The sequence below is a fragment of the Eschrichtius robustus genome, chromosome 1 (assembly GCF_028021215.1).
Source record: "Eschrichtius robustus isolate mEscRob2 chromosome 1, mEscRob2.pri, whole genome shotgun sequence".
Taxonomy (NCBI): Eukaryota; Metazoa; Chordata; class Mammalia; order Artiodactyla; family Eschrichtiidae; genus Eschrichtius; species Eschrichtius robustus.
The window spans coordinates 74,284,384-74,296,664 of record NC_090824.1 but is presented as its reverse complement, the minus strand read 5'-3'; the positions used below and the strand labels follow the sequence as shown (position 1 = coordinate 74,296,664).

At 53.0% G+C, this 12,281-nt stretch overlaps 1 protein-coding gene across 5 annotated transcripts; it reads right to left on the bottom strand.

Annotated features, from left to right (window-relative positions):
- Positions 1-1,508: 1,508 nt before the first annotated feature.
- On the bottom strand, positions 1,509-9,057 carry SLC22A17 (solute carrier family 22 member 17). Of its 5 annotated transcripts, XR_011074466.1 has the most exons (11): positions 8,799-8,874; positions 8,081-8,587; positions 7,885-7,988; positions 5,602-5,756; positions 4,841-5,006; positions 4,499-4,644; positions 4,230-4,335; positions 3,798-4,069; positions 3,454-3,565; positions 1,917-2,084; positions 1,509-1,595 (listed from the first exon to the last, which is right to left on the bottom strand). XR_011074466.1 is itself a non-coding variant. In XM_068547528.1 (10 exons), the coding sequence occupies exons 2-10, from the start codon at positions 8,486-8,488 to the stop codon at positions 2,081-2,083; spliced, it is 1,473 nt and encodes a 490-aa protein (XP_068403629.1). In that variant the 5' UTR covers positions 8,489-8,587; positions 8,799-8,874; the 3' UTR covers positions 1,746-2,080. The 5 variants fall into 5 exon arrangements, 4 of the variants coding, with proteins under 4 accessions (XP_068403629.1, XP_068403615.1, XP_068403605.1 ...); XM_068547528.1 differs by lacking the exon at positions 1,509-1,595 and having other exon boundaries at positions 1,746-2,084; XM_068547514.1 differs by lacking the exons at positions 1,509-1,595; positions 1,917-2,084 and adding an exon at positions 2,677-3,311 and having other exon boundaries at positions 8,799-9,057.
- Positions 9,058-12,281: the final 3,224 nt, after the last annotated feature.

Below are 12,281 nucleotides of genomic sequence, written 5' to 3'. Positions count from 1 at the left end.
TTAGGTTAGAAATGTACCCCGTATATCCTTTTAATTTTCTCCTCAATAATCCATTATGGCTTTTAGTTGTGAATCCAACTAAAACATTTCTAAGAACTGTTCATGCTTCGTCAGTACAACCTCTCCAAGGAAAGTAGTCATTTCCTTGTTTGCCCGTAAATGATCTCCAAGTTCCTGGGGTACCTTCTAAACTTAATATTTCAGGATAAGTAATACTTTCTTTCATGGTGTTTAGAATTATTTTCTATCTGGTATGCAGTAAGAAGATTGCAGGCTCTCAGTTCTCAAGATCTGGCTACTCTAATTACCAGTCACCTCAAAAGTTACCTCGCCAAACCTCAGTCTCCCCATCTGTAAAAGCCTAAAAAATAATAACCATTTTTCATGGGGTTATTGATGACGATCCAGTGAGATCATGTGGTTGGTGAATTTTAGAGCAACTGACAAGATGCCAGTTGTAGCTACACACATTGGTCCTGTCCACCTAGACCAGGAATTGCTTGGGGATGAGGGACTGTATCTTTGTGCTTCCTTGATGCTTCTTGTATGCTATCATTCTCTTTGCCTTTACCTCTTTGGTTGAAGTCAGAGAGACTTGCTGTCTTTCACCTACCCTCCTACAGGAGTTGCTCTAGCTTCCTGAGTGTTTTTATTTTCTTGCCCTGGACGTTTTTCCAGCGGTATGCAGAGAATGGGTTCTTTGAAATGCCTCTTTGACACCATTCCTCACAGTGTGCTTTGGACAGTGTTATTAGCATATAAGTAACTCCTTGGCTTTACCTGGGCTCTTCCAAAAAGTACTTATCTACCATCCTGTTGGTTCTTACAGAAATTCTGGAGACAGCAATGAGTATGATCTCTCAATGAGTGTTATCATTGGCAACCCAAAGCTAAAAAGTCAACATTGGAGTCAGTTTGGACCACACAGACACTGTTCTACAGAATGTGTGATGCAGAATGTCTAACTGTGAGGGAACTACGGCGGAGTAAAAAGAGCAGCCAGGAGGCCTGGGTTTAAGTCCTCGCTCTGCCTCTTCATGGCAGTTCCTTCCATTTCTCTCATTTCCATTTCCTCAGTAGTTAGATAGGATTAAACTGCTAATACCTATTACGGGGGGGCTGTGAAGATTAAATGAGAAGGGTTCTTATGAGTTCTCCAGTGATTATTATTGAGAGCCCAGAAGCATGGCTTAGTTCCTAGAGCTTTGGGCCTGGGGCATGGACTGGCAGAAGGGAAGGAGATAGGAACACTGGTGTTGCAGGGATCTGTGGGTAACAGGGCCCCCCTTCTCTGGGAGAGGCTGGCCTCAAGACGTGCTTTTCCTAAGAATTCCTCTCTCCAGGGCCTCCTCACCCTTTCCTTCCTCCAGGCCTTTGCTCTCCCTATGTCCTTTGAATTGAGAGCTATGTACCTGTCTCCTGGGCCCTTGCCTAAGGTCTTTCTGCCTCTCTGAGTCTCACCTCCTTCAGGAGTCAGCCTTTCGATGCTCCAAACCACTGGTCTCTCTTCCTCCTCATTAATATTCCCAGTGTTAGATGGATTTTAAGCTCCTTGAAGGATGGCCCACGCCCTAAATATCCAGGATGGGACTGGTCTGTAAATCCAGCACAGGAAACATTTGTTTAAAGAATTAACAAATACAACTTTTTGAACACCTGTCGTGGGTCACGTGTTGGTGTGTCAAAGTTGAGTAAGACGAAGTTCCTGTCCTCAAGGGGCTTACCATCTACTGGGAAAATTTAAGAGGCACTTACAATGTATTATCTTGTTTAATCCTCACAGCAACCCTTGAAGGAAGCTGGAGGTTAAGAGACTTGCCCAAAGCCAGGCCAGGGCTAGTCAAAGGCAGGCCCTGGCACTGAGGTAGAAGGCCTAGTCTCCTACAGCCCCCTCCCAGGGAGGCCTAGAGACTCACTCCTCGCTTCCAAGGGTAGCACGCAAAGATTGGAAGGAGTTGGGAAGCTGGCCACGGTGTGCATCCCTAGAGAGCTCCAGCTCCAGGATCCAGTTATATCCCAGCTGTCACTCGTTAACTTTGTAACCTTGGGCAAGTTACTGAGTCTCTGAGTGTCAGTTTCGTCATCTGTAAAAGGAGAAGAATACTGTCATGGGCATCCATTGTGTTTACCTGCACAACTCCAGTCCTACTTCTGCCAGCAGCACTCAGGTACTGCTTTCCCCTCCCCAGTTGTCAGTAATAGGGGTGGGGTGGTGTGATACACAAGCTAGCCAGTCACTTGCTCTCTTGCCTTTTCTGGCTCCTGGCCTTTTATGACTAGTTCTGCTTTTCCTTCTACTCTGTGAGCTCCGCACCACAACCTGCCCCACCAGATCCCTTTAATAAATTGCCTTTATGTTTAAGTTCATTAGAGTCAGTCAGTTATTATTGCTTGCAAAAACAAGAAACTTTAATTGGTCCAAACACCTACCTTGCAATGTTGTAAGGATTAAATGATTAAATGAAGTTTGTAAAGTGCCTAGCCCAGTCCTAGCAGCATAGCAAGCAGTGAGTAAGGGGTGGTGGTAGTTGTCTGTAAGTTAACATGGTGGGGGAGTGAGAAGAGGGGACAGATGCCGGGAGGGGGAGGGAGAATTTTACTGGTTTGGGTTCCACTGAGAGAAACCTTCACCCAAGAGACAGTCAGAAGGACAACAGAAGGGAGGGAAGTCCAGGCTATGGTATGCTCATTTATTCAAAATGTCTTTATTGAAACAGAATGATAGAGCAAGAAAGAATGAGGTCTGGGAGGATGTCTTTGGGCATAGGATGGAGCCCAGACCTGGTGGTTACAGTGTGGAGCTCCCTCCCTGTCCCCTGTCTCTTGCCAAGGAAGTGAACACAAAGCAGCAAGGAGATGGGGTTGAGGGCAGCCCTCTTGAGCTCTCCATGACTGGCGTGAGGTGCCTCTGAGGCTTCAGGGCAGCCCTGCCTTCCTCATTCAGTCCTCCCGCTCTCCTTGCCAGGGCCTTGTGCCACCTTTCTGTACGGGCCAGCCTCCTGCCAGGGTGCTCGAAGGTCGCTCAGAGGGCAGGGTTGGGGGTGGCAAGCAGTGGAACGTGGTCACAGCGGTTAGGGGGTGGCTGCCGCAGCAGGGAAGGCCGGCGGCACAGCTCCCCGTCCCGGAGCACCTCGGGCAGAAGCTTGCGTTTGGTCTCCGGCAGAAGCATGATGCTGAGGATGCAGAGGAGAGCACAGGCCGCCAGCACCACGTGCTGCAGGAAAGCTCCATGGCCCATGTGGAGGCGCTGGGCTGGGCCACTCAGCCCGCCAAGTGCCCCCAGTGCCATGATCAGGCCCAGGCCTCGGCCCCTGGGAGAGACGGACAAGGCACTGAGCCTGTAGCTGTGGGCCTCACCCCAGCTCTTCTCCAGCAGCCTCCCCTTTTTCATCCCTCAGGCCCTGTCCTCAGCTGGAGACCTGGAGACTCCCCTGGCAGCACCCCTGCTCTCACCGGACAGTGGTAGGGATGACTTCAGCAGCAAGGAGGGTGCTGAGGATGCCAGCAGTTTGGGAGGAGAAGAGGCCAAGGACGGAGAAGGTGGTGATGGCGGCCTCGTTCAGATCTGGAGGACCAAGAGAGGAGCATGTGAACGGAGGTGGGGAGATCACGCTTGGCCTAGTCCCTGCCATCATCCCCTCTGATCCCTAGCCGGGTGGGTCTGGGCATTCACTCATTGGTTGGGAGAACAGACAGGATTGTGCGGCCAGCGGGAGAATTGCGGAAGATCTGGGCAGGGCCTGGTCTGGTTTTGGGAGGCCTGTGCCAGAAGCAGTGGCTGAGCCCGTCTGAGGCACCTCTGCTGGGGTTCCTTTGCTGAGCCCACACCGTGGGGAAGGGAGGATGCTCACAATCCCACAGGCCCAGCAGGACCAGGGACGCAATGCCAGTGAGGGTCATCGAGAGAAGCAGGATGCCCCGGCGGCCAAATCGGTCCACGGTGACCCCCAGGAAGACGCAGGCCAGGGCAGCTGTGCCGCTGGCCAGCAAGGAGCACAGGTAGAAGTCCGATGGGCTCCCTCCTCCTCCCACAGGCTGGTAGCAGTGGCGAATGGCGTGGGCAATAAAGCTGTGAGACAGGGTGGGGAGGCGAAGAACGGTGTCTGAATCTCCATCTGCAGCCTTTCACAGCCCTGGCTGGCCTCTGTAGGGGTCCTCAGGCTTTCCCCACCCGGCCAGCCCCCATCCCAGCTACTGGCTTGGCCCTTGGCTCAGACACCCAGGCTCACTTGGTGAATCCCAGGATAAGTAGATTTTTCCAGATGTTGCGGTAGTTGAGGAGGGAAGCGAAGGAAAAGGAGGATGTTGCAGGGAGAGGGCAGGTGTTCTCCAGGTCTTGGGAGAGAGAGAGGAGCTGTCTGTTAGAAGGAACAGCTGAGAACCCAGGGTCCTCCCACATGGGTGGTAGGGACCCTGGGAGAAGGTGGTACAGCTACAACAGAGGGCACCATCATGTGTGCACATTGAGGTATCACCTGTAGGGACCCCTGTCTCTTACCCTGCAGGGCCTCCTGGGCCTCCTCTCCCAGCATCTGCCCATGGGGCCGGTTCCGCTCAGCCAGTATCCTCAGCACAGACTGGGCCTCCTCAATCTGTCGCTTCACTATCAGCCACCGTGCGGACTCCAGAAACAGACCAGGCCATCTGGGGGTGGGTTGGGGGGTACACTGTGAGGCCTCCTGAATCCTGACCCAGGGATGGAAAACTCCCACCTCTGAGGGGCTGGGGCTGGAGCAGGCCTGGACAAGGGGCAATGGAGAAGAGGAGGGGTCTCCAGGCTAGAGCCAGGCTGGAGGTAGAGATGGGAATGGCCAGACAACAGGTGGAGGGCGATACTGACCCATAAAACAGGAAGAGGATGCAGGGAGCGGTGATCATTCGCTGCAGAAATCGCCAGTCCTTAGAGACAAGGGCCAGGCCCAGGAACAGGAAGTGCCCCCCTACCCCCACCAACTCCCCTGCCAGGGCCACCCGAAGCCTCTGGGTTGGGTCGCACAGCTCCAGGCCTGGAGATACAGCAGGGACAGGGAGGAGAGGCCAGGGAGGAAGGAGGCGTGGGAGAGAAGAGGGGAGAGGGAGGGAGGAGGACAGAGAGCAAGGTCAGCCCCTGAGTGGAGGCTGCAGCCATCACCTCCCACAGGCTAACCTCTAAGGCAAAGAGTGGAGAGATGTTCAGTTCTCTCTCCTCTCCCACTCAAACCTGGGAGGGCTCGAGGGTCAGAGTCCCTGCTGGGTTTTCAGCATTCCCAAATTATGGGCCCTTTCACACCAGACCTCTTATTTGACTTTCACATTAACCCTTGTTCAAGGTCATACAGCTACTCAGGATTTCATTTTAAAAATAAGGCTCATTCCCTGACAGCAGTAAGTCCAGAGCAAGGAAAGCCTTAAAGATCATGGGAGGAGAGGGGTGTGGAGAGAAGGAAGACCCCTGGATCCTTCAAAGGCCTGGGCAGAAAGACAGCTGAGATTCCGGACAGCTGAAATCTGGGGCTGAAGAAGGGACTGAGGGGATCCTAGGGAGCAGTGGGAATGGCCTGGGGATACAGACAGGCAGGCATGAGTCCCTAGGGAAGGAGCTCTGGGGGGGGTGCCACTCACGCATCAGGTAGACACCAAGGTCAACGCCGGCAAGCAGAAAGCCCAGGAGGAATCGGAGGGCCATGACACCTGTGGAAGAGCCTGCAGCAGCCCCTCCCACTCCACAGGGGCCCACCAGTCCCAAGGTCAACAACACAATCCCACGACGGCCAAACCTGGAAAGTAGGGAGAGCCTCTGATCACCCAGACTCCCTGGGGGAGGAGTTGCTGGGTGGGGCCCAGCTGCCCACTTCAAAGCTGGAGGTATAAGGATGAGGCCCTGGAGTGAGGCTAGAGAAGATGGGAGAGGATGGGGACCATGGTTGGCTACTGGGCACTGGGGCGAGGCTATGGTTCTGTGGGGGTAGGACCATTGACTCTTGGGATGGGGCTATTGGTCAGAGATGAGGGCATTTCTTCATGGAAGTGAGACCAACCATCAGAGTGGATGGGATATTGCTTAGGGGACTTGGAACCATTGGTCCTTGGGCATAGAGCTATTGGTCAGTGGGGATGGAGCTTGTCTTGCTCAGACTGGTCAGAGAAGATGGGGTCATTGATATATGGGGTTGGAGCTATTGATCTATGGAGGTAGGCCATTGGCCACTTGTCCATGGGGATAATATTGGTCAGTGAAAATGGAGCTCTTGATCTTAGGGGACTGAGTAATTGATTTTGGGGGACGAAGCCATTTTTCCATGGGGTTGGGGCATGGGTCTACTAATCCATAGGGGTGGTCAGTGGGGCTGGGGCCACTGACCAGAAGATGGAGCCATTGATCCATGGGAATGGAGCTCTTAATCTATGGGATAGGACCATTGATCAGCAGGGATGATCACTAATCTTTGAAGATTGGACCGTTGATCTTTGGGGATGGAGCTATTGATTCATGGGATAGGGATCTCAGTCCATGTAGATGGGACAGTTGGCCAGTAGGGATGAATCTATTAATCCATAGGAATAATCAGTAAGGATGGGGTCACAGACCAGAGGAGATGAGACAATTGGTCAATGATGATGGTCACTGACTATAAGTCAGTGAGGACAGGGCTACTGAAGGCTAGGCTATTGATTTTGGGGGATAAGACCACTGATCTATGGGGATGTAGACTGGGGTCACTGGTCATTGGGAAGGGGGCACCGATAGCCTGAGGGTGAAGCTACTGACCCAATAGGGTGGAGCCATTTTTCCATGGGGCTGAGCTTATTGGCTAAGGTTACTGAATTTAGGAGACTGAATTATTGGTCTTTGAGGATGAGGTTATTATTCCACAGGAATGATGCTACTGGTCTGTGGGTGTGAGGCCACTGATGCATAAGGGTGGGCTATTGACCTGTGGGTTTAGGATCATTTGCCCACAGGGGTGTGTGACTATTGGGCAGTGAGGATAGGCATTGATTTTAGGGAACTGGATTATTCAGTGTTGGGTTGCCTTTGATCCATGGGAGTTGAACTATAAATCCATTTGGATGAGACTGTAGACCAGTGGAGATGAGTCTAATAATCCACAGGGATGGTCAGTGGAGATGGAGTACCTGGTCAGTGGTGATGGTGTTGAGGATCAGAGGAGATGGGAGTTTTGACCCCTGGGAAGAACTATTGGTTGGTGGGATGGGTTGTTGATCTTTGAGATGAGGCCACTGATTCCTGGAAATGGGGCTTTTGATCTGAGAGGATCTGAGAGCACTGAAGATCCATGAGGATGGGGCTGTTAGTCTTGGGGGAGGGGTGCTATTGTGGTCACTGATCCATGGGGGTTGAACTATTGACCCCCATGAGGGTAGTCATTTGTTTATAGAGTTGAGCTATTGGTCAGTGTGAATGGAGCTGTTGATATTTAGAAATTAACATAATGAGCTTTAGGAATGAGGCCATTGAGATGGAGGTAACAGTCCAGGTGGATAGGGCTTTTAGCAAGCATGAGTCTATCAATCCGTGATGATGGTGAGGGAGGTGCTTGGTGGTGATAGGGATGATAGAGGAGAAGTTAGGACTTTGGATCTGTGCATATAGGGGTTTTGGTTAGTAGGGATGGGGCTATTGTCTTTGGAGATGAGGCCATTGATCCATGGATCTAGGGATTGGCAAGGAAGGAAGAGTTATTCCCTGTGTGGAAGAGGTATGGAAGGAGTATTTCTTGATGGGGAGTGAAGCTGAGACAGGGGTGGGGCTGCATATCATTGAACAGAAGAAATCCAGAGAACACTGCAGAGTCCACCGAGTCCCCTTCAGCCTCTCGCCAAGGCAAGCCGCCTGGGCCAGCCTCCCTAGCACCCCCTCCTCTCTACTCGCCCAGCCCTCACCTGTCTGCCGGGTAGCCCAGGAACAGGTAGCCAGAGGCAAAGCCCAAGATGAAGAGGATCTGCTCCAGGATCACCTGCCAGCCCAGGTCACACACCAGATCCCACTAGAGACGTGAGAGGGACGGAGCGGGTGTGAGGCCCCTCGCTGGTCGCTCTCGGCCCGCCCCCGAACCCGCGGCCCACCAGGCTGCCTCACCTGGCCGATGGCGTTGGTGGTGAGCACGGGGAGGCCGTTATAGTCCCAGTCCTTGAGGCAGTGGTTGAAGTCCGGCGGGGCGAAGCCGCTGCACGAGGGGTCCGTACTGGTGGCGATGCGGCTGGCGGCGCTGGCTGCTAGGGCGGCGCTGGCGACGCTGACGCCGCTGGCGTTGGGGGGCTGCTCCCAGCCAGAGGCGTTGGGGGCGAAGGCCCCGTAGTGGCAATGCAGCGGGGGCGCCAGCGTGAAGATGGGGTCCGAGGCCATGCCCAGCGCCACAAAGAGCACGGGCAGGCAGCAGAGGCCGAGCTGCAGCTGCTGGCCACCGCCCAGCGCCCCCACCTGGGCGAGCAGCGCCTCGAAGCTGAGGGGGCCGGGGGGCACGGCCAGCGACAGGCTGCTGCCCATCCCGTCGCCACCCGCGTCGCCCTCCCCCTCCCGCTCGCGTTCGCGCTCGCGCTCACCCTGCAGCTGCTCCGTGGGCACCGCATCTCCGAGGGTCCCGACCTGCTGTGTGTGTGTGGGGGGGTGAGGTAAGGGGTGTGTGGGGTGGTGGCAGGAGAAGGGTGAAGCGGAGAAAACCGCAGAGTAAGGGAAGAGGCCGGGAGCAAGCGGGAGGAAGGCGGGCGGCGGCGGCGGAGGCGCGGGAGGAAAATGCCGGGCGCTTGGCGGGGGTGCGGGGAGATGATGGCGTAGCCCCCAGGGCGCGGGCACTTACTCCGTTGGGGCTGGGGGTGATCTCTACAGTGCTGTCGATTTTGCTGCCGCCCCCGCCATTGGGCTCGGGGGTCCCGGTGGCCACCCGGGGAGCCAGCTTGCCGACCGCAGGGGCCCTGCCGGCCCGCACCGAAAGGATGCACTGCCCTCTGGCCCAGTGGCGCGCCCGGTGCCCGGACACAGAAGCCGGAGAGACCCTGCTCTGCAGCTCAGCAGCCGCGGGTGCCTCCTTCGTCTCTGCGATCTCTGCGCCGCTTTCCCCTCCCCTTCCTCCAGACTCTCCTCCCCTTCCCACGTCAGCAGAACCTTCGGTCCAGACTCTTCGTCAGAGAGAGGAAGGGGGGCCACGGCCCAGCAGAGGGAGAGGATGGGGCTCTGTCTCTGTTCCCTGGGTCTGCGGGCCATTGCGGTATAAAGGGGAAAAAAAAAAAAAAAAAAAAGACCCTGAAGGATAGTAGATCCCAGGCAGATGCCAGCAATTCCTCCTTTGCTTCCAATTCTTCCTTCTCATCTACCCATCCATCCACCTACCCACCCATCCATCCATCCACTCATTCATCAGTAAAATTTATTAAGTGTCTGTTATGTTCTGGCCTTGTGCTGGGCTTTGGGGATAACAGGATGGAGAAGACCGACCTTGGAGTAGCTTACTGAGGAGACAGATGGGTATACGGGAAATGATGATACAGGGCATGCATATGGCGGACTGGGCTGGGCACTGTACTCAGCCTTGGCCTTAGTCCTCTATAGGACCACTTGTCTGGTTTCACCACCCCCTCCCTGGCTGAGTCTCCATCATTTCTCAACAGCATTTGGCACTGTTGGCCACCCCTTCCTCTAAACACTTTTTTCCTTGGCTGCTAAGTCCCACACTCTCCTGGTTTTCTTTCTCTTGCGCCTCTTTTCTCTACCACAGGCTTATCCTCCTCCTCCTTGCCATCAGCAGTGTCTGCGATCTTCAGAGGCTTGGTTCTAGGTCCTCCTCTCCTCTCACACTGTTCTTTCCACCTCGGGACCTCACCTGTGCCCGGCTTCAGTCACCCCCAGTATAAACAATACGAGCCAATACAAACCTGATCCCCAGATCTACATTTCCAGTTCCCACCTCTCTTCTGAGCCCCAGACCCATGAGGCCACCTCTTATTTGACCTCTTACCTTGGATGACTCACAGGGATCTCAAACTCAATACATCCAAGACCAAACTCATGTTTCCCCCCAACCCCCCACCACCCTGGTTGTCTTCTAGTGCTTCTTTCCTCACTGAATGGCACCCTCATCATCCAGTTGTGGCCAGATGCTCAGTTGACAGCCCTTGGAGCACCCTCTTCCTTACCCCCATGTCAGATCCTTTACAAAATCCTGTCTATTTTACTTCCTATATAGTTATCAGATATTCTGCTTCTCTCCAACTCTACCACCACTAGTCAAGCTACCTGTTGTACAGACTGCTTTAGCCTCAATTCTTAACCAGTGTTCTGCATCTGCTTTGTTTCCATCCCTTTTCCCCATCTGTTGTTCATAGTGCAGACAGAGTGATCTTTTCAAAATGCAGATCTGGGACTTCCCTGGTGGTGCAGTGGTTAAGAATCTGCCTCCCAATGCAGGGAACATGGGTTCGATCCCTGGTCCAGGAAGATCCCGCATGCTGGAGCAACTAAGCCCGTGCGCCACAAATACTGAGCCTGTACTCTAGAGCCCGTGAGCCACAACTACTGAGCCCGTGTGCCAAAACTACTGAAGCCCGTGCACCTAGAGCCTGTGCTCTGCAACAAGAGAAGCCACTGCAAGGAGAAGCCTGCACACCACAACGAAGAGCCCCCCACCCACCGCTCACGTAGCCAAAAAAAAAAAAAAAAAAGCGTATCTATTCATGTCCCTTTCCTACTTAACAGCCTTCAATGTCTTCTCACTGTCAAGGTAAATACTAATTTTCTAGACACCTTAAACGTGATCCTATGCTCTCTGCAGCTCCACCTCACATCTCTCCCCAAACTCTCTGCGCTCCAGTCACACTGACATTCTTTCAGGTTTTCCAGTGCCACGGGTCCCTTGCATTAAGCTGGTCTTTACACCTAGAAGGCTTCTCCTCCCCCTTAGTCAAGTTCTCCTCATCCTTCAGCTGTCAGCTCAAGCATATTTGCCTCAGAGAAGCTTTCCCTAATTCCTTGAACTGCTACTCAGAGTGTGAGTTACAGACCACCAGCAGCTGTATAACCTGGGAGCTTGTTAGAAATGCAGAATCGCAGCCCTTTGAGTCATAATCTGCATTTTAACCAGATCCCTAGGTGTATGTACATTAAAGTTTGAGATACACTTCTCTAAGACATTTGATATCTAATAGGTACTTTATTCTCTAATTCCAGGTAAGGGCTGAAAAGGCATGTCCTATCAGTCTCAGCCAGGAAATCCATTCCCTCTTGTCTCCACTGAACGACACTTCTAATTTGTCTCCTCTGTTCAGAAATTTTCCAAATATGGGAAACTATTCTAATGCAATAAGCAGCCTCACACCACTTCCCCTCCCCCAACTCATTTTAGCATCTCTTCAGGATTTACTTTTGGTGCTGTCACAGCCAACATTCCTTGGGGGTATGTTTGTGTCCTTGTGTCTGTCCTGGAATTATAATCCCTTTAACTTTCTGTGGTGCTGGGCTGTTTACATGCATTGTCTTGTTAGGGCCTCACAACAAGCCTGTGAGATCATTTTGCTCATCCTCATATTAAAGATGAAACCAGGACTTGGAGGGACTGACGGGATTCACCTGCAGACATATAGGTACATGGAAACTTGCACTGAGACCTCTGACCTTAATTCCAGGCTGATCTCTTGAAATTCTTTCTGGAAGGTGATGGAGGATGGCCCCTGTTACAAGTCTTCAACACCCGGGGTAAAGTTTGGTGGCCTCAGAATCTGAAAATGAGTTTCCTTTTGAGAGTGAAATGAGAACAAAGAACCCAAATTGGAGGAGGCAAATGCATGGGGGAAGGGGCCAAGGGACTAAGACTGTGGCTGAATTTTGGGGGTGCTTCCAATCCAGTCACTGTGCCAGAGTAGCATCTTGGGAAAGCACAACTGAAGCAATGGATCTGTGGCTTGGACTACTTCCCTTGTGGTAAATGGCTGGAGTGATCCCCTATCTAAGCCATGGCCCATTAATTTCACCAAAGCCCTGTGGACTATGGACTTCCAACGCATTAAATTCACTGGCCCCTCAGCTCCTCTAAAAAATGGTGTGTCCAGAAGGACAGTCAGGAAGCCTGGAAAGGGGAGTTTAAGGGGCTAGACCTTCTTGGGTTAACTGAAGGGAGAGGGCACCCAGGCCAGCAGCACTCTCCAGTTGGCCAGAGCTGTCCTATGGCACAAAGCTGAGGACAGCTGGGGTGACCTCTTCAGCATGGCATCATGAAGGCTCTCTTGTGGCCACCCTCTCCACATGTGCACCTCTCTAATGACATCATTTGACATTGGTCTTGGAGGAGAGG

Coding starts and splice junctions, on each gene's coding strand:
- SLC22A17 (XM_068547514.1), bottom strand. CDS start 8,488: ATGGGCAGCAGCCTGTCGCTGGCCGTGCCCCCCGGCCCCCTCAGCTTC. Junction 4,070..4,229: donor CTTATCCTGGGATTCACCAA/GTGAGCCTGGGT, acceptor CCTGTCTCACAG/CTTTATTGCCCACGCCATTC. Junction 3,312..3,453: donor GTCATCCCTACCACTGTCCG/GTGAGAGCAGGG, acceptor CGTCTCTCCCAG/GGGCCGAGGCCTGGGCCTGA.